At 39.9% G+C, this 23,665-nt stretch overlaps 1 protein-coding gene across 4 annotated transcripts in view; it reads right to left on the bottom strand.

Annotated features, from left to right (window-relative positions):
- Positions 1–23,665, bottom strand: part of Rictor (RPTOR independent companion of MTOR, complex 2) — a 92,013-nt gene that overhangs the window by 4,359 nt on the left and 63,989 nt on the right. Inside the window, exons 17-38 of one of the 4 annotated variants that reach the window (XM_039103527.1) lie at positions 22,632–22,797; positions 21,951–22,052; positions 21,809–21,855; positions 20,557–20,692; positions 19,799–19,998; positions 19,313–19,439; positions 18,663–18,827; positions 18,447–18,523; positions 17,517–17,595; positions 15,235–15,344; positions 14,758–14,845; positions 13,809–13,901; positions 13,301–13,407; positions 12,745–12,974; positions 9,953–10,961; positions 9,608–9,679; positions 7,675–7,852; positions 6,749–6,833; positions 5,570–5,803; positions 1,823–1,981; positions 1,360–1,483; positions 72–210 (exon numbers count right to left, since the gene is read on the bottom strand). In XM_039103527.1, coding sequence (XP_038959455.1) covers positions 72–210; positions 1,360–1,483; positions 1,823–1,981; positions 5,570–5,803; positions 6,749–6,833; positions 7,675–7,852; positions 9,608–9,679; positions 9,953–10,961; positions 12,745–12,974; positions 13,301–13,407; positions 13,809–13,901; positions 14,758–14,845; positions 15,235–15,344; positions 17,517–17,595; positions 18,447–18,523; positions 18,663–18,827; positions 19,313–19,439; positions 19,799–19,998; positions 20,557–20,692; positions 21,809–21,855; positions 21,951–22,052; positions 22,632–22,797 — 3,727 coding nt within the window. Of the gene's footprint in view, positions 1–71; positions 211–1,359; positions 1,484–1,822; positions 1,982–5,569; positions 5,804–6,748; positions 6,834–7,674; positions 7,853–9,607; positions 9,680–9,952; positions 10,962–12,744; positions 12,975–13,300; positions 13,408–13,808; positions 13,902–14,757; positions 14,846–15,234; positions 15,345–17,516; positions 17,596–18,446; positions 18,524–18,662; positions 18,828–19,312; positions 19,440–19,798; positions 19,999–20,556; positions 20,693–21,808; positions 21,856–21,950; positions 22,053–22,631; positions 22,798–23,665 lie in introns of those variants that run through there. The other 3 variants (XM_063282846.1, XM_008760807.2, XM_039103528.1) reach the window with 3 other exon arrangements.

The following is a 23,665-nucleotide window of genomic DNA, read 5'->3' as shown; positions in this document are numbered from 1 at the left end:
TATAATCTTTCAACTTACTTCAAATACAGAATAATTCAGGGAGACAAACTTCAGAACGCAGTCTTACTTACCTGTAAGAACTGTACATCCTGGAACAACTCCTGTATGAACCTCCGGCAGGGAAGTCTGAATGTGCAGTGTGACAGCAGGTGAGAGACTTCAGAGTAAAGGCAGATGTCATCAAATGTTTGCGGGTACTTCTCTTTAATGCTAAGATGAAGAGAGACCACGTGGTAATAAAACTCTAACATGATTTGTTCATTTTACCCCTCAAAATGGCAGTTTCTGCTCATTTTTTTCTCTCTCCAGATACTGATTAGATGAAATGTTAGGAATGGTGGCTTAACAGTATAAGAAAGTCAATCGGTTTGTCTGTCTCTTTTTTTCTTCCAGCCGTGACCAATGCCTCCATGCCTCATTCATTCCCTCCAACCCTCCTGCCTCTGTCTGCCATGATCACATGCGCATCCACTTAACGTGAAGCCTCTCTACTTCACACTTTAGACAGTTTAAGTTTCTGCTTTTCGATGATTATCAAAAGCTGAATGCTTCTTGTAGTTATTTTCTAGTAACGTAAGAAAATCATGAATCTTATCAGACTCACATGACTACATAACATGCTCACACTGTAAGGCATTTAAGTAAAGTTCATTTCAAGTTATTATGAGAACAGCACCTCAGAGCCAGCCGCGTGGGTGGGAGGCTGGGCTGAAGGCTCGCTTCTGCAGCCCCGGACCACACAGCCAACACCAATAGCATGTATACTTCTTCAGACAATCGCTGCTTCAAGCCATGCAAATACATTTTCATTATCAGGCTTTGACTTAGAAACACAATTTAGCCAGGAAATCCCACCAGTTTATTACCTAAACTTGCTTCTCAAGCATATAGTCTTTTGGTCTTCCTCAACTTTCTTGAAAAAATCTAAAAAGCTTTATTTATTTATTTATTTATTTATTTATTTATTTATTTATTTTTGGTATGAGTTATAGCCACCAACTTCAGAAACTGGAATTTAGAAATTTTAAAAACATTGTATAGGTTAAATAGTAAGTTATTTAATTAAAACCCCCAAATTTTAGCAAAACAAAAAGAGGGGGGTGTGCAAGGATGGCCCTGCTTTTAGAGTTAGTTTCCCAGTTGTGCAGATCTGTTTAAAAGTCTGGCTGGATCCTCACTCACTCTGGCCTGCAATCTTCTCTACAGACTGAGGCCCCCAGCGCATCCCCTGTAAGACCCACTCAGGGGGGGAGCCCACAGCAGGAAGGCAGCCTGTGATGTCCACAGCGATGGAGCACAAGTGTCTCTGTCACAACTTGCAAAGCAAAGCAAGCTGACACTCTTCACACAGTTACTCACGTCAACAGCCCGGTTTCGTGACACTTGGTGGAGACTGAACTACTCAAATTGACAACCAATCTCAGCACTTCTTTACGGAGCAGGATGCGGCACATGGGTGTGTCATCTGGGATGGTTTTAACACCTGAAATGAAGACGCCAGAGTGAGGCCCCTGAGCACATCACAATACAGAATGATTACAGGCCACGGGATCTATTTTCAGACTACATAAGCAACTAAAACTGGCACGGGCTGCACACACCCTGCTAATGACCTCAGAGCAAAGCTCTAGCAGAGCAGATCACGGACAGGGAACCTGCGAATGGACGGCACAGGTGCACTCTTTAAGAGTCTGCTAAACGCTTTCACTAGCGCTGACCTGCACAGCCTGAGATGACTCTGATTTACAGTGCATATGCTAATAAGCAAAACCAATTGAAGACTGTTTTATTAAGGAGCAGGAAACTGAACCCCAAGACTCACCCAGTAACAGTTCAGTGCTTTTGGTGCTGCTCGCTGAGCCTTCTTCTTGAGAAGCACCATCGCTGCACCCAGAAATCCCCGAGAACTTAGAGGGAACCACTTCCAAGGGATTGTGGATCGGCTGCTCACACCAATCAGAATACGGAATATCTTGAAGGTCTGAAGAAAAAAGCATTTAGATTAAAGCTTTACTCTTGCAATAGCACTGCATACATTGAGATAACTCCTTTCCCATTCTCGGTGATTTCTCTTCAGGAAGATTGTCGAAGTAAATCTAGATTGCTCAGGGACGAGCATTCAAACAAGGGAACCTGCTTGTTCTAGAAAGTTGGTTTTCTTAGTAACAAACACTGCAGGACTGAGCACATGATTGAAACTCAAGCAGTTATATGTGGGGGAACAAGCCTACTGTTCTCTCTTGACCCATCCTTTCTACCTGTATCTGAACGCTTTGCCTGGCAGTAAACATAATTACAAGTAGAAAGTGATTTCAGATCTCTTCCCAGTGTAATTTTTCTTTTTTGTTCTTCTCTCCAAGCACTGCTAAGGTCCCCATTGGCATCTGAGGTCAAGCAAACTTGTAAGCTAAAATTCTTTTTCGGTTTACGAATGCTGAGGGCACGGAGCGGCTGGATGGTTCAATGGGTAAAGGGTACTGCTGCTTCGCTTCTCACCTGAGTCCGACTCCAGGACCCAGAGAGGGAAAGGAGAGAACTGACTGCCCTCACTTGCCCTGGGCTTCAAGTGGGCCCTGTGGCACCTGTACACTGGCACACATGTGCAAGTGTGGTACACAAACACACTCAAGAACAAATAAAAAATGTAATAAATTAAATAAAAATTTCTATGAACTAAAATCAATGGAAAACAAAATTGATGACCATCCCTTCATATTAGACATCCTACAAAAAAAAAAAAAAATCACACAAGCTTGGTACTACACAACACAATGAACTAAGCATTTCACTAGGGAGAAGAGGGACCCAGACAGGGACACTGAGCTAGAAGTAAAGACCTTAGCAAAGCTGGCCTGTTAGTCTTTCTTTATAATACCAATGGGAAAAAGGAGGTTCAACTGCATTCAATCTTGGTTCCTACAAGATAAACACTGCACTACATTTTACTCCGCCTCCAAGAACGTCTGAGGTTACTAATGCCATTAAGTCTACTCTAGTTTTATGTCAACTTGATAAAAGCTCAAGTCATCTGAGAGAAGAGAATCGCAACTAAATAATTCTTCTAAAAGATTGGGCTGTAGGCAAGTCTGGGAAGCATTTTTTAAACTAGTAATTGATGGAAGAAGGGCCAGCCCATTGTGGGTGGCCCTGGGTTCTCTAAGAAAGCAAGCTGAGCAAGCCATCAGAAGCAAGCCAGTAAGCAGCAGCCCTCTATGTCCTGTGCATGGGCTCCTGCCTCCTGGTGCCTGCTGTGCTCGAGTCCCTGTCCTGCCTTACTCTGATGATGAACAATGATGTGGAGATCCACCTGCCCTCTGCCTCCCTAGCCGGCATTAAAGGTGTGTGCCATTATGCCAAACTTGTATATTAATGTCTTAACAGACATGGAGTTTGCAAGTATTTGTTTAATTTCTATAGGTTCTTTCATACACTTAGTTTACTCCATAAAAATATCTTATTATAGCTCTAGACATTCTCACTCTTGCTTCCTATAGGATTTTTCGGTAGTGCATGCAGTGGGATTCTAAAAGTCCTCACCTAGCTGAGAACCACGGAGCGCCTCGTCAGCGCGTTCAGTTTCAGGCTCACAGCTAAGGCTTTAGTCCACATTGACTTTTATTCAGAGTTAGAGACCTCTAGTCTCATTTATTTCCAGGAGATCCAGTTTTCCTTTTATCGAAATTATTGTCCTCCCTCCAACAGGTATCCTTAGCCTCTCTGCTGAATGTCAGTGCTGCAGATGCACAGCTTTACCTCTAGTTTCTCTATCTGTGCCATCAGTCTGTCTGTCTGTCTGTGTTTAATGCTGATCTCGTGATGCTCGGTTACTAGAGCTTTGTGTGGTTTTGTAGTCGGGTTTGTCATTCGGGTTGTGCTCTCTGACTGAGTCTCGGTGGCTGGTGAGCTCCACACACAGATGAGTGCTTAAAAGGGAAGAACCGTGAAACACTGCCAAATGACATGAGATGCCTGCCTGCCTTCCTTTCTCTTTCCTTTTTCCCCTCCCTCTCTCCATGTGCTTTCTTGTGTATCTTTATTTGTCCTGAGTGCTGCAGTCACGGGCGTGTGCTGGCACTGCCTTCTTCCCTAACGTGTGTAGTGCATTTAACACTTGACAAATTATCAAAAGATAATCATAAACACGTTTGTAAAAAACAAAAAACCATCACAGTATACAGAGGTCCTGAAGGTCTGGAGTGTTAGGAATCTCTCCAATTCAGCCTTATACTGGGACTGGGAACCACTGAAAGGAGGGATCGGTTTCTAAGCACACTCTCAAACTATTTGTGGCAAATTACAGCGAGCACATTGCTGACTCGTGTCTCCCTAGTACCATCAGCTGACACAGTCACAAGCTGGGAGGTAATGAAATCCTGGGACAACTTCAGCAGTCCTCCAGAGAGCTCTGCACCACTCGACTTCTGAGAGTAGATAGGTGATACAAGCAAAGCCATCTGCAGGAAAACTTTAAAACTGACTGAAAGTGTGTGTGTGAGTGAACACACATGTAGGTGAGTCATGGTATCCACCTTATTCCTTTTCTAGTAAACGTATACGGAAAGCCTGGTGTCAAGGCAGCTGCTACTTAGTCAGACACATGAAAATGAAGACCTGACAGCTCTCACCCTGAGGAGGTTAGGAAGTAAGTGGTAAGAACCATAGTTATAAGGGATCTGTCCACAAGGGGCGGGGAGAGCAACGAGGAACAGCTTCTACACCTGGCTCAGGAATCTGGACACTCTCAACATGACACTAATGATGAAGCAGATTTTCCAGACAAACTACGTGTGTTTATGTAAGAGCATATGCGAGTGTGAGTGTGTGTGTGAGGGTAGCTGGGAAAACAGTCTTCATGCAGCAGTTGTTGAGAACTTAGACATGTTCTACCAATGATAAGAAATGAGAATGACCCACAGAACACAGTCTGATTATCTGTGGGGCTAAAGACTCAGTAAAGAATTAAATATGTTGGGAGCGATGCCCTTGAAGCCCTCCATTGTTGATGTTATTATTATGGTTAGAATTAAGTATGACTGGGTTCATGGAAAATCAGCTGCAGGAGACTAATACAAATCTGTGGTCAAGATAAATAATAATATGATAAAGTTCTCCTGCTGACTAATAATATGACAAACCTGTGATCTTTCTGACATCCTGTCAACATCAGCCGATTCCCTGACCACACGAATACTGTGTCCTTGGCCTGCGTAAATGTTTCACACTTCCCCCCTCCCTCTGTTACCCATGTTATGGTATAAATTCAGCCTGGGGAAAAATAAAATTGTCACCTTGATCAGACTCTGGTCTTGGCATCCTTCTTCACATCTCTTGTCCCCCATTCTCTTCCAGGTACCCCTGGACCCTTCGTTTACATAAATAGAGTAATCTTAAACAATATATTAAAAGAAAATGGAGGGAATCAAAATTAGAGGCTAACAGTACACTAGGCAGACGCTGAAGGGCAGCCATGTCTGAGGTGGGGAGATGGAGTACAAAGGCCATCACAGCAGTAGCAGGGCTGCTGGCTGGCTTGTGAACAGAGCGGAGGAAAATCAAAGGCACCACTCACCAGAGTGACTACAGATCGAACTCAGCTGGTTACTGGGCTGGAAACCCAGGATTTCAATGCAGACACAGTAAAGGCAATTGTCATCTGTGTGTTCCTGCAGTCCAGTGTCTTCTGTGCTCTCTAAGAACAGAGATGCGTCCGAGTGGACAGAGTTCATTATCTCTGTGAGACTCATCTGCTGGCGCAGCAAGTGGAAAGAGTTCTTCACGAGACTACCGGTTCCAGAGGGAAGGCCTGCATGTTCAAGTAAGAACACAGTCCGATAAAGACACTGTGGTATCTCTCATGTCTTAAAATAGTACTGTTTAAAGATAAATAGTTAGAACTCTCTGTGACCCAACATCTAATTTTTATTAGGAAGGAAAGAGAATACTGTATTTTAAATTATGAAAATTAGAACAGCACATATTCCTTTATTGTTTCAATATAAGGTTTTTTAAATACAACTGAAAAACAGATTATCATAGTATTTCAATTAACTCCCATAATTGCTTAAACAAAATCAGTACTTCTAAGAAGTGTAAGTTAAATGAGATTATAAAGCATTGAGTTTATGCTTCACATGCACACATTCCCTACAATTCATAGCACAGAATAAATGTGTGACTAATAAGCAAATCCTCATCGTCTTTCTTTCTCAACAGCTGTGTCTCTGACCTATAAAAAGCCAGTTTGAACATTTCTCTTACACTTTAAAAAAAATGAAAGAACTGGATTTTATCAACTTAAGAGGCTGGGATCTTCACTGCAAAAACATTTTCTTAACAAATGTGCTTTACTGTTATCTGTATACGGGATATGCTCTACTAGACTCAGTGAGAGGAAGGTCTAGCCTGGCAGACACCTGAAGCGCCAGAGCAGGAGGTAGGCGCAGGGGGTGGGGATGGGAGATGATACCTGGGGAAGCCCCCAGGTCTCCTCCTTCAGAGAAGGGATGGGGAATGGTTGTAGGAGGGGGTCACCGGGAGGGGGCCAATAAAGTGTATAAGTAAAGTGGGTAAGTAAGAAATAAAATAAAAAAATTTTTTAAATATGCTTTAATTTTTAGTTGAATAAATTATTTTGTCTTAGTGTTTAAATAAACCCCTGAGTTTAGTGTACCTAATTTTTAGTGTTATCTCACTAAAAAGAGACTTTCATTTTAAAGTTAAACGTCTCAGAGAACAGGGAGCACATTACCTCCTCCGTCATGGGAGAACGTTCTTGCACCTCGGTCATCTGGTGGAGGCACATGCTTTGACTGAAAATAAGGAATATCCTTTACCTGCAATGCACACAAATCATGTCAGTTTCACCATACAAAGAAATTCACCTTATGAATATTAAGAAATTAAGAACTAAAGGAAATGTTACAGAAATAGAATTACTGTAGCATACAAATCTAGAAGGCAAAGCTTACTAAAGAAGATTAAAATTACCAAAATATACCCAAATACTAGTCTCCTCTTTAACCATGTTCCTGGTGAACTGAGTGGGTACTGTTTATGTAAGGCTGGGGATGGTCTCAGTGGGTTCAGGTGCTTGCTGTACATGTATGATAATCCCCACCATGCACATAAGATGCTGGATGTGTTCACATGGCTATCTGCACGTCAGACATGGCCATGAAGCATGGAGACAGTGACGTACGCTTGCTGCCTGCCAGCCTGGGTTCAGATTCTAGGAGCAATCCCGTGTCAAGGGAGAAAGGCAAAGTACTAAGCAGGATGACTTACAACTTCCTCTGTCTACTACAGGCATATGGACCTACACACACACACGCACCCACACTTCTACTGTACACACAAAGAAAAACAGAGTGAAGAAATGCTACAACAGTCATCTAAGAAAATATGTATTCTTCAGAACTATCACATGCAACTAGGAACTGTGTATATCTCATGGGAGCAGGGCTACTGCATATGGATACCACAAGGGGCTAACGCCAGTCAAACAAAGGAAACTGGCTAGAGACTGCAGCCTCTGAAGAGGAGCACACAAGAGCAGACTATACAGAGCAGCTCAGAGTATACCCTCTATAAACTACAATTCCTAATAAGGAGCTACAGAACATTTAAAAACAAAACACGAAGCCATCTCATAGAAAACAGAAGCACTCTGAATACCTGGAATATGTCATTGATGTCTACTGGAAGAGCAAGTCCAATGTAGTCATCAGAACCTCCATATGTAGCACTGGATACCATAGACCTAACTGAGGAGGATCGCTGCAGGGTATTTTGATTAATAGGACTTAATAAATCTTCTTTATCTAATGATGCATAACTTAAAGCTTTCATAAACCTGTAACATGACAAAAACACCTTGCATTAGCGTCTTTATTTGCACTGGTAAGTAGGTTAAAAACAGCAAGAACTCCCAATTTGTACTACCATCCGAGCAGGTAGTCAACCAGCAGGCAGCAGCACCTCCGTCTCCTGTGAGTACAGAAGCACTTTAACATTAGCTGCTAGGTATCAGAGACCAGGTCGGCAGTACTGTCAATGTCGCCCAAAGAACAACTCTTTCGTCCCCAGGGAAAGATGAGAAGGTAGGCAAAGAGAATAATGTTAATACTCAGAGAAAAGGAAACTAACCTACCGCTAAGTGCAGCTCCAAGTCTGCCTTTGCACGCAGCAGAGATGCTAGACTTGCTAGACTGTACAGCTAAAGAGATATCCACTAACACCAAGCAATGCAGTTCTGAAGAGTAGGATTAGTTATCAATCTTGTGTGCTATAATGCTATCATTATCACATGAGCTTTCTGTAACACACAAGGTGCACACAGGAGTAAAATCCTATCATTTGTAAATATTACAAGGACATCTCACTGAACACTAGTCTTTTTCTGGACACTCTTCACAAGATTCTACAGCCATGGCATATGGACGTCTCTGTAAGTGTAATCTGTCATACTCATTACTACATGCAAGACACTGTGCACTCTGTGTGTGCCTTGTTAAATACAGGAAACGCTATTCGATGTCTCACATTACTAACTGGAAAACCAAGTCTTAAAAAAAATACAAATGTAAATCAAAGGATTATTTCACACAAAACACACAAAAGAAATATGTGTTTGAAATAGTAGCCATTAAGATTATAGAAGCAAAAACAATTTCTAATTTCCAAAAAAACCGCTTCTTATCTTTATGAATTTTGTGAAAGGTAAAGTTTTTCAAGGTTAGATCTCTGATTCTACAAAGCTCTTCAGGGACTACTGGAATTGGGAGAATTAAGGGAATATTTTACTTTCCAATTCTATTTTAAGGAACCATAGCTCCATCTTGAAATGCATTGATTGTTGGGTTTGTATAGACATCCCTCAGGGAGAAAAAAAGTTTCTGCTTAGAAAGCAGCATCTTACTTAAAAGTTTAAAACCAATGGTCTAGCCTCGTCTCTAGTAGCCAAGCTTACAGAGGCCCAGACAACTACTGCACCAGCTCTGCTGCTCAGCTGTGGCCCTCTACCTATGTCTCACGTCTGTGTCCTCCATTCATGAAGACTGCAGAGCCACAGACTTCCAGCTACAACAACCATTATTGTAATCTTTTTTTAAAGAGGGGACAAAATTTCCTATCTGCTAACAGGACCTTCTTTTTTAAAAATGTTACTAACACTCAGAAATGAGTGACCATTACATAAGTTAACTCCCAATTCTGATAGTGAGACTATCCTGTAAATGAGGGCTTATTTTCTCTTTCCCACGGTGAAGTAACTACTTGACACCTAGCAGTCTGCTTAAAAAAGTATAAATCATAAGTGGATATAATTCAACAAGCACAGGTTCGGAACTTTTTACAACAATCAAATTTCAAAGTGTATCATTGTAAAAAAACAAACCTAAACTATACTTGATACACCCTAAATTTGGATTATTTAATATAAAATTAGAATCTCTCCCTTAGTCTTGAGGGCCCTGGAATTCATTTAGTGTTTATTAGGTTCCTATTTAATTATGTGTACTTAAAACAAATTAAAATAATTTAACTGAGGCTTTCAGTTATTTTAAAAAAATAGTAAGAGGTCACCTTTTGGAGCTTTAAATTGACCTACCTGAAAAGGTTGTTTGCTATTGTAGGTCTTAAGCTCCTGATTCCCCCGACATGCTTCTTTTTAAAATCGATCCTTGCAGAAGCGAGAAATAAATAAAAACGCTTGTGACTTCTGTAACCTTGCAAACACGCTTATTTTCAGGGCCTAATGGAGTTTATTTCCCCCCTCGCGGCTGCAAGAATCCATTTCAAAATCCTATCAGGTAACGAGGAGCTCACAGCCTACATTGGCAACTGGGTCAGTTCTGAGACTTAGTCTCTGTGGTGCTCAAGCTGACTCATGTCTTACATTTCCATCTGTTACAGTCAAACCATTCTGACTCGTCTTTCAGTGTTTACTGCTCACCTGCTTGGCGTCAGTCTGGACTCAAAGCTGTTGGCCTTCATGGTGATGGTGTCGGTAAAGAGCACATCTTTTGCTGGTGATGCCAAAGCTTCAGAGTGAGACAAGGATGGGTGCATTCTTTGCTGCTGTAATCTTTTCAATGTAGCATAGCCAAAGGCATCTCTAGAACTTGTGTAGCTAAAGTTGCAATCTGCTAGGCTTTTTATTGTTGCAATGGAGGGCGCTTTAAGGGACTGTGCTCTTCTAGGAAGGGTATGAGAAGAACCTGGTGGCACCAGGGACACTGAGTTCGATTTGGAGAGAGACAGATGGTTAGCCTGTGGTGTCAGATAGTGGCTCGTCTTAACAGTTTTAGTACTTACCACAGTACTCAGACTTCCACAGTCTGTGTCCATAGTTGTAGAGTCTACAGCAACTGTCTCTCGGGAGGGACTCGAACTCATGGAACTGATGCCACTCGTTGTAGTGTCTGTGTTAAAGCTTTGGCTGCGGATCTTCATATGTGAGCCTGCTGAGCTTTCTACAACCAGCCTTTCTCGGCTTGTGTTTTCTCTGTGATTCTCTGGACCAAAACTCTTGGGGAATTTTAAGTCATTATCTCCAATACTTGGAGTGCTGCCAGTGTCTTCAAGGTGCTTATTCCCAACAAAGGAAGTTTCTAGCTGCAATGTTTTCTGTGCTGGGGAGATGTTCGTGAAGTCATCGCTGTGATTAAAGTCAACACTGGGCTCTGTAAATGTTCTGATTCGCCGGTTGCTTGTCTTATTTTCAGATGACAGTTTCCCTCCTTTCGGATCACTGCTACTTCGGTGTTTTTTAGTAGGCAAAGTAAGTGAATTTAAGATACGATTTTTTACAAGTTTGCTAGAGGCAAAAAAGGGGAATGAATTTTTATCCTTTATGGGTCCAGGTCGGTCATAAAATGCTGGCTCGGCGTCTTCATTGATGTCAAGGAAAAATGTACTGGTAGAGCTGCTGCCAAACCGGTCATCCTCCAGTATGAACATGCCTGTAATTGAACCGTCAGCTCAAAGAATGCAAACACGAAGAATTTGGCACAATGCTAAGTGCTACCGTATCTTTTTAACCAGTCATGGGGAAGGGGATTAATTAATAATACTGCCTCCCTGAAGCTCAAAGTTAGGATACCAATTTTAAAAAAAAATAGAAGATTGTATTTGTATCATGGTGAGGATCTATGAAGAAAAACTACAAGGCTCATGCTGGTACAGAGTATATGAAGTTTCTACTGATTTTTCAAAACATTCAAGATAAAGTGAAAGGACTCTGGAGCATGGCCGCTCATTCTGTTAAGTGAAGGAAGACCAGTGGCAAGGCTTCTTCTTTACATTACAGTGGCAGGAGATACCACCTTAGAAGAAGTGGATTCCCTAAACTTGACATATACTGCAGCCCTCCACATCTGAGTTATGCACATATGGGTTCAACTAGAGACCAAAAATACGCATAGAAAGGTGCTTATTATAAACCTGTACCTTTCTTGATATCTGTAGCCTAGACAGGCTCTGTGATCTCTAGCACGAGCACCCTGAGGCCTGTGTGACCAGGCCTAGTTTGTTATCTAGTTTGTTGTTGCTGCTGCTGTTTGAGACAGGATTTCTCTGTGACAGCTCTGGCTGTCCTGGAACCTGCTCTGTAAACTAGGCTGGCATGTAAAACATGAAGATACACCTGCCTCTGCCCCCCACCCACCCCAATTGCTGGGATTAAAGTGTGTGCTACCTTGCTTACCTGTGTTATGATTGTAAAGCAAAGAAATATGCCTTCACTTCTGTAACTCATAGCACCAACACAGACTGAATCCATCACCTGCTTCTCACATCATTTCTCTCTGACATTCTATCTTTTAGCAATGCGCCTATTTCCTTTTTTTCTCTCTAGTTCTGAGACATAAACCCAGAACTTTACAGGAAAGGGTCAGGGGCTTTATAACTCAGTGACATCAGTGGCTTCCCACACTATTTTAACATCTAATGAGTAGTATTACTTTAATTTTTAGATTAATTAGTATATTTTCAATAATTAATAAGTATAATTAATCAGTATGGTGTGCATGCAGACCTAAACTCTCTCCTTTCCTTTCTTTTTTCGCTGGTACTGGTGAAACAAATTTAAACCTAACTATAAGAAAAGAAATAAAAAGTCTATGCAAGAAAAAAACCAAAACCTAAATAAGATGTCTGGGAGTAACCAAATAATGTATTTGTTTTAGAAGGGAAACAAAGGCATAACAAGACATGTGACTCTCTCAGCAAATATATTCTAGTTCAATTATGTACATGTAGGAAAAAATTAAGTTATGAAGGTAGGTAAAAACCTGCTAGACCTATCTGTTCTGAAAAAGGAGCTGGTTTCCTGATACATGATTTATGATCATTTCTGATTATGTAATTCCTAAAAGCTACCTTAAAAAAAAGGGAGTGAACAGGTTAGGTAGTGGTTACTGTTGGGAAAAGGAAAGCAGCCTCCAATAGGCTCTAAGCAGCCAGATGCTATGTCTGCGAAGGGAAGCACTGGATCTGGGTCTGTCTATACGCCTGTATCCCAGCACTCAAGAGACGGAGGCAGGAAGACCAGGGATTCAAAACCATCCCTGCTACTTAGCAAGTTCCTGGTCATTCAAGATGCTTGCTCCCCAACAGCCCAAAAACTAATTAGAAAAGAAAAGTAAACTCAGAATATAATGAATACATTTAAGTTTTGAAATCAGAAAGAAAAACTCCAAGACTGACTCTGGGGTTGGTTTGATGTGAACCCATCATGGTACTCACTTGACGGTGCAGACTCACTTTCACTGTTATGTCTAGAGCTGGTCGACTCAGAGTTCAGGCTGAGGGTGCTTGGAACAGATGAGAGCTCATTGCATAGCTGTTCCACATCATCTGGAACCACGGGCCACAGATGCTTGCGACTGTGCCTCACAGAATCCCAGCTGTGACACTTTAGAATATCACAGCCTTGCTTGGTTTTAGCTATCAGCCCAAGAACATACACACAGGTCCTACATGGAAAAATATGCACCAAATACGTTTATAACTCCAAGGAGAGATTTCTTAAATAGTCATAAAACAATCTACTGTATGGGTATCTACAGTTTCCTTAAAAACTTTAAAAATTGTTCAGTCTGTGACTAACTCTAGTAGGAATATGTGAACCATGAAGGAAGCCGTGTCTCCCGGTAAAAATGATTAAAATAAAAAGAAGGCCGTGTAGCAAGGCCCTAGAACAGCACATTTAAATCAACAACTATAAACCATGGAAGAATGCCTCACATTTATTTCTGAGTATGAATATATTCACTAGAAAGACTTCAGAAATATAACATACCCTCTGATGGAAAGGACCTCACACTGTTTTGCAAGTTTTAGTATATCTGGAATCACATTTTCTTCCTGTAGCAAATTGAGCCCCCAATTCGATGAGCCAATATTTCCCTAAAAGAAATGTCAAATATTTCTAAGACTAATATTTTGAAGAAACTTTAAAATCTACTAAGAAATATATTTAAATCTAACTATGAGGAAAAAAAGTCCATGCAAAAAAAAGAGAGAGAAAAAAAGAAAACATTAAATAAGGTGTGCTAGGAATAAGCAAACAATCTATATTTTAGAAGAAAAAAGGCATAAGCACAAGCACTAATAGAGTAATCCCCTAAACATCTATTTCTTCAGTATACAGGCAATCTTTAAATTGGTAGGAACAATCCTTGTCTTTAATTATTAATCTAAGAACAAGTTCAAGGTAAAGTAATTTTTAATTTATTTAGCATTAGTGAGAGAAACCTAAAAAATAAAACCCAGAAACACTGCAAATACCAGAAATGTTTACTACAAACCAAGGCCCAAAGAGAAGCTTTCAGCTTTTTAATCTCTTCCCATTTATCCAAGTCTGGAGTGCGAACATTTTGACAGAGCTCTGTGATGATACTCTGGAGAGAGAAAGAAGTAGCATGTAGGCATCTTATGCATCTAAAGTACTACACCCTGGCACAAGACAGCAAAGGCATGCTCCCGTCATTCCTGCACACTTACGACTCCAAAAGGAACGTTACAAACTGCCTTTGCAGGAGGCTCAGGCTCTGAGTTCTTATTCTACACTCCTCACTAACCCAAGCTAAATTCAGCTCAGCTTCCAATGCAAGGAAGAAACTTAACTTTCTGTGTATGTGATTGTAATTTCTTCAGTAAATCATGAAGACCACAGACCTTAGCTGAGGCTAATGCTACACAAGAAAATAGTTATTCAAGTTACTGAGCACTCCTATGGCTTGAATTCCTAATCTGTAAGCAATAACAGAGTCTGTCTTCCAATGTCCTGCAAGCTAATAAATAATACATATGAAGAACTTCCTGAAGTACGTGGTACCTAGTAATAGAAATCATAAATAATAATGTCTGAAAAATACTGTGTTTGTGTGTGTATGCCACAGCATACACACCAATATCACTTGTTGATATTAGAGGAAACCCCATACAAGTTGGATCTTTCCTTCTACTACATGGCTCCGTGGGAGCAAGGTCAAGATTATCAAGCTAGACAACAGGTGTCTTTGTACCCACTGAGCCATCCTATATGTCTGTTTCTTTTAGTTAGAAAATAGCATCTCCTTAAAATTAATATTTAGATTTTATCATATTATATGATTATGACACCAAGCAATTTGAATACTGGTTAAGTCAGTTACAAAACAGCTTTTGAGAAATCTTGGCAAAAATAATATTTTTGCACTATTAAGATTTTCCTTTTACTCTTTTTACAATTTAAAATGCAAATTACATTTTTACCTGTACTTCCAGTAAATGGCAGCCTGTTTTGTGGTGTACCAGTTGTCCATAAAGGTGTATGGGCAAATAGACATGAGGTCGTTGTAGTCTGTGTGAGGAAAGATGACTGAGAAAGTCACTATTATACTTAAATATGCTAAGTGAATAAACCTGATAGAATTCCTAACAAAACTATAAAGGTATGAAATGGTAAAAATTTCCCTGAAGAGAGTAAGTTTTTCAGGTCTCAAAGTTTAACAGTAACAAATCTGGAGCTAGAAAAGCAGACTGAGATGAGGACATTTAGTGTGCCTAAGTGGGCGACACAAAGCACGTTTAGCATGCACTATATTCCATTAGAAACTTGGAGCCCTGGACAAGCCAGAGTTCTCCTGTGTCGGTGTATAGGAGCCCTCAGGAGCGTTTTAAATAACCTATAAAGCTGCTTTTACATGTGCATTGAGAGACAGTGATACACGGGCCACGGGCTGGACCAACCTTTGATTGCTGCGACGGACATAGTTATCGCCATCAATAGGCTTCCTGTATGTAGTGAGGGCTTCGTTAAGCTGCTCCTCAATCAAGTCAACATACTTTGAATTATATTCCTAGAAGATAATATTGTTTTAATTCTTCTGTTTTCATAATGACCTTTACTACATCATGCAAGATATTTAGCAAACCTTAGAAGCATAAATATGAGAAAAATAAAAAAGTATGTTCACAGGTTTTAGAAAAGGAAAAGAGTAAGTTATGAAGGCAAATGCTCTATCCCATCTAAGAGTTCTGTTTAGCTTCTCCTCCTTCCAAATAAGAGAGCAAATAATGGCCTCTGTCACGTTCGAATTCTCATTTTCATTATGAAGTTGTCTTCTAACATTAAACTCTAAAGACATTCAGTAGAAAGTTTAAAAAGAAAAGTAACTGAATTATATAATTTCAGTACTTTTAAGTAAAATTGTTTACCTTACTAATTTAAGTCAGGTCAAAAACAAAATTAATTTCATACACACCATTGGAAAAAATTGTAGCTCAATGTTTTAGGGTGAGTGTACCATACTACTATCTCTGTTACAAAAGATTTTCATTTCACACTGTCAGTAAAAGTCAGTAAACCCAATTGGAAGGCAACTTAGCAGCATTTATTAGAAATTAAATTCAAATTTATTTGTATTAATAGTTATATTTTTAAAACATAATCTAATTTATATACTTTCAGAACCATGAAATATATATCTTTATATATCTATATGTAAAAATAGTAAGCAAATACCATTTACTTAAAAAATTAGGTGTGTCAGGTAATCTAAATATATTTTAGTACCAGGGTTGGTAAAATTATAGAGTCCTTAAAAAAGAAGAAAAAAAAAGGAGTGGCCAGTGAGACACTTGCTGCCAAGCCTGATAACCATTTCAATCCCTAGAGATTCCATAGAAGAAGATAAATGACTGACTCCTGCAAACTGTTCTCTGACGCACATACATGGGCACACGCACAAGTGCGCGCACACATGTATGCTTACAGCTGCACACAACATTCAAGTGCATAAAAAACAAACTGTGAAGGAATAGCATCAGAGAAGACAGTACAGAGAAGCCTGTCTGCATTTTAAACCACAAAGACTATGCCATCAGGCACTTTAACTTAGTACCCTGCTGGGTCCACTGAAAGCTTTTCCTAGTCATTGGGTTTTATATTTACTGTACAATAGTAACAAGGGTTTAATGAAATACTACCACTGTACTTGCCTCTAATAAAAATAAAAACGTCAGTACAAAAACCTCGATTAAGATAAGCACTTACACTTGCTTCATGATTAGTTACCATCCACGGGGTCTCTATACTCAATGATCTTAACTAGAACCACCTCTGTACCAGTGCCGAAAGTTATGAAATGGATTAAATTTCTGAAGCTCTGGTCCAAAAATATTGACTTGGAAGATCAAGGAGACAGAGACCTCCATCCCAAGAGTAGATGTCTACTACTAGAAGGTGATATGAACAGGCCGAGGGGAGAGGGAAGGGATGTCAAGTGTGGACCTGTAGCTACTCCAAGATTCAGCTAGAGAATGGGAAACACTGCCCTTGTCCAGAGCTGTAAGTGGAGGCCGTGAAAGTAGCCCCCAAGAAAGACTCAACACAAATCAGCTGGTGTAGAGCCAGCAAACCCATGTGAGTTTACCAAGAGAGACTGCTCCTTCTTCCTGCTTCACAGCTAGAGTGGTATGTGAATTATAATTCAAAAATAGAGGAAAGGGCTGGAGAGATGGCTCGCTGGGTAAAAGCAATGGCTACTGTCTGGACCAAGACTGCATTGTCAGCATCTACATGGTGGCTCACAGCCTTTATGACTTCAGTTTCATGGGATCTGGTGCCTACTTCAGGTACCTCCACAGGTACCAGGCACATGTGGCCAAAATAAACAGGAGAACAAATGGCTCAAGTAAACACGCTTGCTACCAAGCCTATGATCTGAGCTTGAGTCGACAATCTACATGACGAAAGGAAAGGGCTAATTTCCACAAGTTGTACTTTTATGTTCATGTGCCTGTCATGACATGCATGATCATACAACACACACAAAATAAATAAATCTAACATTAAAAATGGAAGTAGATAATAGACATAAATATAAGACTAATATAATTTAACATTAACATATGAATGTTTACTTAATTTTTTTGTTTTGTTTTGTTTTGTAGATAGGGTCTCATGTAGTGAAGGGTGGTCTGAATTTCCAAAGACAAAACGTGTACCTTATTATTTTGTAAGAAATTACCTTGTGCCATTTTTCCAACTGTTTTGCAACATAACCCCTTTCATTCAGGTAGGAAAATCCTTTCGGAATGGAGAGAAATCTGTAAATTAGGACAACCATAGTTGAACACTGAATTCAAAAAAATTATCTAAACTAGCACAAAGAATATGCTTCAGAAACAAAGACCTTGGAATATGTCCTGTATAAAATAAAATTCACCTATAATTTATTAAAATTCAAACACACTGACTTCCATTTCTCCCTACATCTGACAGTTACACAAATAAAAGCATGATGTACTTTTGCAATCTTTTTTAGATGGATCTACTGGAAGGACACCTTGACCGCCACACCTGACTTGGCCGTGCAACTGCCAGAAGTCAGATCAGCCACCCCCAACTACGTTACTGATCTCCCAACCATGTACCTTACCTGTCTACCTGATTCAGAAAAGCCCAACTTTGTCTCTCTTGTTCCTGTTTTCTAGACATGCCTTCCTTAAAACGTTGGGCTATTCTCCAGCATCTTGGGCTTTCTTCCTCTGAAGCATCCCTCTCCACCATGTGGCTGCTTGCCTGCTGTGTCTGACCTCCATGCTTCTCAGGGCATGGCTTTCTGTCCTCCTCTCCTCTACTGCCTTCCCCCAGGTAGCTAAGGTTTTATAGTTTGTCTGCTCTGGAATTTTTATCCTTAAAACTCTAATAAAGTTGTCCTTGACATTCCGATTTGCAGATGAAGTCACAATATATGCAAAAGGACTGAATGCAATAAGAATAAGGGAAACGTCATGACAAACATGAGCACAATACAAGCAAACAAGAAGAAATAGCTCAATTCTAAAGTAAGCATGGTGCAGATGTTCAAAGTAAATTCAGAGTATTTCCTAGTCAAATTTGTATCTAACATTAATACACAAGACCAAGAGGGTGCAACAATGTACATCATACTTACCTCAGGAGGAGAAGTAAGCCCTTGTCTCCAAGGTGTGATAAGGCTGGCTTCATCTGAATAAGAGCATGAAGATTGGCCTAAAGAGATGATCGCCAAGTTAGTAATTACGCAACGTAGCATATTTTCTGTTCCAAAACGCTTATGCATACTGAGCTTTTGTAACACTGCCAATTAAAATGGAATATTTTAATAAAATTTTGCCTAAAACAACTTTACCTTGTCTTCACAAGCTTCATCAAGAATATCCAGAGCTTCCGAAGAAATTGTTTTGTTTTTATCATGTAGCTGAGTTACTAGCAACTCGATTCCCCAATTGTTGAAGAATTCAACATTAGCTCTCAATAAAACCCTTAAATGTTTTGTTGCATACAGTCTGCAGGCCTAGAGAGATAAAGGAACACATTAAAAGTCATCATGGACTACTGCTATCATTCTGAAGGCCACAAAAAAGCTCTTCTGCTTGGAAAGAACTGGGAGCGAGGGCATAGTTACTATCTGATATGAATATATCCATCCCTTCTAACTTACAGATCTCCTTTTAACCTAAAAAAGTTCTACATGGAGGGAGTTCCTCAGAACTAGTTGGGTTTTTGTTTGTTTGTTTGTTTTTAAAAAGAATATGCAAATGCAATCCCCAGCTATTATAAATTAGATATCATTTTTTTGTCTTTGGGGAAGCCACAGAGGTCATCATATGTGAAGAACAAGGTACCCTGAAATAAAATCTTTGTGATCACAGAATGTCCTGTCAGGTAAGTACAGAGACTAAAGGTTAGGTGACTCAGTTTCTCTCCCCAGTCTTAGGTTATTAAGTCCTGGCACTAGCTGGCCAGCAGAGCACAGCCCCCCTCGTGTGTTATACTCACATCCGTAGCTGCTGTGAGGACTTTGGAAAGAATGACTCTAGCTAGCCCATCTCTGCTATAGTCCAGGCTGGAAACGGTGAGTTTTAGCAGGTGATCTTGGTTTTTCAAGGAACAAAGATTAAGGAGACTAAAAGAGAAGAATTATTATAAATTACTGTATTGATTCGTTAACTTAGTAATTTTTTCACTAGCTTTATTAAAATATGATTGACAAATAAAATTATGTATATTCAAAGCAGAAAACCTAGTTAGATATAAATTTAGCCTATCAGGTGATAAATTCATTAACAAATCCATTAGCACAGATAATTACTATTTTAAGGCATGTGAAGACAATTCCACATACATTTTTTTAAATCCTACAGAAATAAATATTTTTGATAAAAATTATTTACCAAACACACATGCAGAAGACTAAAAGGCACACTGTGTGTCTGACTCACTGAAACTAAGGTTTCATAATGCAGCAAATCTGACAAGGCTCACCACTGAAAGACACTGCATTTTTCCAGCATTTTGACTCCATGAGGATGACAAGAGAGTGTTCCGATAAATAAGAAGTAGTGTTGACTAAGGGTGGTCAGTAAGCCATTATTCTGAAGGCTTCTTTCGGGTTTCATTCCAGATGAAGCATTGAGCCACTGAACAATATCTTTCACAAGATCTTCTAAGTATCCTTGTCCGTCCTGTAATTAGAAAATTATCTTTAATAGCCATAAAAATTTTAGTGATGGTGGATCACGGAGTGTGAATTATAATCCTTTCAATGAAAAACAATGTTATCTGGAGATAGTCTTTATTTCCCATCTCTCCATCTTACCTGCGGGTAAATTGATCCACCTAGAGGGCAGATAATTCCCTAAGGTCTTATAACTCTAGGTAGGGACTACATCAGGATTAAGATACATGTCTAATCTTATATTTCAAACGGAGTTTATACAAACTAGGAAATAAAAGTAAACCAGAAGGGCAGATATGGTGGGGATACACATTAATTCCAGTAATCCAGCAAGCAGATCATTGTGTAGAAGGTAAACATGGCCTACATAGTAAATTCCAGGAAAGTGCCAGCCAGCACTACACCGTATGACCTGTCTGGAAGGAAGGAAGGAAGGAAGGAAGGAAGGAAGGAAGGAAGGAAGGAAGGAAGGTAGGTAAAAAAAAATTGGGGAAAGAGTAACAGAGGGGGGAAGAAGAGGGTGGAGTCAACAGAAAATACCTGCTGGAGTGTCTGGAAGGCTTACCTCTTCAGACTCCAGAAGAAATTCTGTAAACTGACAACCAACAACTGTGAGCTGCTTGGACTTGGCGAAGTCCAGATCTAGACTGGCATACAGTTTACTGCTGGGCTTGTAAAAGTAAAGAAGTCTGCGCACAAACCTAAAATTAAGGTGCAATTAGCAACAAAGTAGGAAAACAAACCATTATTAAAGAACAGGTTAGTAAACCTGCTAAACACCTTAGTACATTTCATACATTTTAAAAAGGAATCAGTGGAAACCTTTGTTGGTTGAGTAAAAATGTTGCATTCAGATATGATCAGGCATGGGACACACACTTTAAGCCCTCAGCACTCAGGAGGTAAAGGCAGAAAGAGCAGTAGCTTAAAACCACATAATGGGTTTCAGGTTAGCCTGGGCTACAAAGCAAGCTCTGGCCTCAAAAACACCGGAGGAGCAACATAAAGCTCCAAAAAGCAGAGAGAAGACATAGAATGTAAGGCTAGGGAGACAAAAGGAAGACTCTCAAGACACTGATTTAACTGAATTTATGTACGTATTTCAACAACTCTCAATGCTGTGCTCCCTTACTATATATAGTTCAGCTTAATTTCATGCACTACAGAAAGGTGGCAGGAATTACAAACCAAATTTATTAAGATATCATTCTTTCTTCTTAAAGGTTCTCAAGAGTACAATGCTTCTTAATTTCACTGTATCTTGTTGGTTCTGTATATTTCTTAAAAGCTGATATTAACATAGTTGCATATCATTACATATGATTACAACATAAGAAATATTAATGATAGGAACTGCTCTAGGATACAGGGAAGGCCTTTTTATCCAAGGAGACTGATGACAGAGGTTGTTCAGTAACTCAGAAGTAAAAAAGCACACAGGTACAGTCTAGAGCAGATGCTTCATGTGCTGTGTGTTGGGAGGTCAGCATGCTTTACAGACAGTGGAGTTAAGTAGTTAGGAAGAAGAGACCACTCTCAGAAGATGATTTGAGTATAAGCACAAGAGGCCTAATTAAACACACACCTTCTTAATGCCATCTTTGTGTTGGGGTTAGGACCACAACCTAAGATAACACTATCCCAAAGTAAGTGACTTAGACCATAAAGACCAAAGTTAGAAGCAGAATAAGTATTGAGAAATTTAGCTGATGCACTCTGAGTATAAGACTGCAAATGAAGTATCTTTAAAAAAAAAAAAATCAATGATTACTTTTAAAGTTAATACAAATTTAAGTTCTTCAATAGATTTTACATACCTGTGCAACTGCTCATCTTTATAGTTTCTTAGATTTACATTTGGCCACTAGAAAAACACAACATAAAGCATATAACTATAACCAATAACAGTAATGAAATGAAGGTGATTCGTTAAGTCTCCACACAGTTTCTCTACCATACCTTAAGAATGGTCCCAATCAGATTCCAATTCCATTCAAGATTCTCTTTATGTTGGAGGACTTGACTATCCCTAAGGTTTATTAAAAGAGCTTCCTCGGTATCCTAAAATCACCAGATAGTAAGAAGAACAATTAGGCAGTCTAGAGCATCAGAAAACTAATCACTAATTTTAAAAATGAGGAAAAAAAAGGGAGTGGTATTTATAGTTAGACCCTCAGTGATTATTTTCAAAAGGTTACTAAAACAACGAGGGTGTGAGACTTGCCTTACAAGCATGAGAGACTAAGTTCAAGCCCCAGAACCTGCACATGCTGAGACTGGTGACACACACAGGCTATCCATCCCAGCATGGTGGCAGAAATGGAAGGAGAGTGCTGGAGCTGGGCCTAGCCTAGGGAGTGAGTTTTCTGTCAGTAAGAGACCTGTCTCAAAACCAAACAAAAATGAAAACCCCAAAGCACACGGTCTCTGAGGAACAGCACGATGCTGTTCTGTGGTCTCCATACACCTATGTACACATCCACACACACTCCTGCAACACATTCCACCCTCACACACACATATGCACAGCTCAAAGATTCCTATTCATGGTAAAACTAGTCAGCTGAAAACCAATCTGCTTGCATAAAGTTGTAAATCCAGACAATTCAGTTGCTGCATGTTCATTTTTCATGTCAGTACCTTAAGAACAAATATATCTTTCTGAACTCGAAGATATTGATCCCGTTTTTGGTGTGTTGCAATTGCTTTCTGAATGATGTGATCCAAATGAAGGCTGTAAGGCTTAGGTCCTCGTTTCTTCATTTCATGGAAGCGTTTTAAACAGTTCAGGGCTGCACTGGCTCGCCTAATGAGGAAGGAAAAATCAATACTGAAGCAGAGCTAGCATACTTTTCAAGCCATGGTTGCTAAGGTACTTAAGCTTACATAATCTCAATAGATTACCAAGCAGTATTAGGTGGAGCCTAGGATCATAAGGACAACGGGTCAGCATTGCTAATTTACATAAGGAAACCTACTGTGGGGTCATACTTTCATGTACTCGTTTTTTCTTCAAAGGTGGTAGGCCCATTTTGTATATGGTTTTAAAAATTCACGGAGTACTGGCAAGATAGGTTACGGGGTTCATTTGCAGGAACCCTAGGACCCACAAAAGGCAGGCCCTACAGGCTGTACCTGTAGCCTCAGGACTCGGAGGGGAAGGCTAACAAATCCTAAGTCCTGAGGATCCCTGGCTAATCAGCCAGCCTAGTCAGAGGGCGAGGTGAGCTCCTGCTTCAGGGAGAGACTCTGTCTCATCAAGTGAGGTAGAAATGAATAGGAGACACCTGACTTCAACCTCTGACTCCTGCATAGATGGCCAGCGTGTCTCCCTTCCCACTCCACATACTCGCAGGAATACACAAGTGTTTAAGTCAAGAAACCAGTTTTCTTACTGAAGCTCTAAAGCTTTGTCTTTCACATGTAGTCTTTATTCTACTTGAAACTGATTTTTGTTTACAGGAAGCTGCAAAACCATTTTATTGTCCATTAATATAATCCATGATCCTAGTATCACCTGACTTTTCTCTATTTTCTTCACTGACTGATAATCCTAATGAGAATCTTTTAAACTTACTCAAGTTTTTATTTGTTATATGCAAAAGTATAGTTTCCAAGAATTTGGCAGCAACCAAGTCTCAGCTTTAGAACATATGGTAAGTAGAGTCTAAAAC

This window comes from Rattus norvegicus, chromosome 2 (genome assembly GCF_036323735.1).
Source record: "Rattus norvegicus strain BN/NHsdMcwi chromosome 2, GRCr8, whole genome shotgun sequence".
Taxonomy (NCBI): domain Eukaryota; kingdom Metazoa; phylum Chordata; class Mammalia; order Rodentia; family Muridae; genus Rattus; species Rattus norvegicus.
Note: the sequence above shows the minus strand (reverse complement) of the source record. Positions and strands in the feature narration are given on the sequence as shown.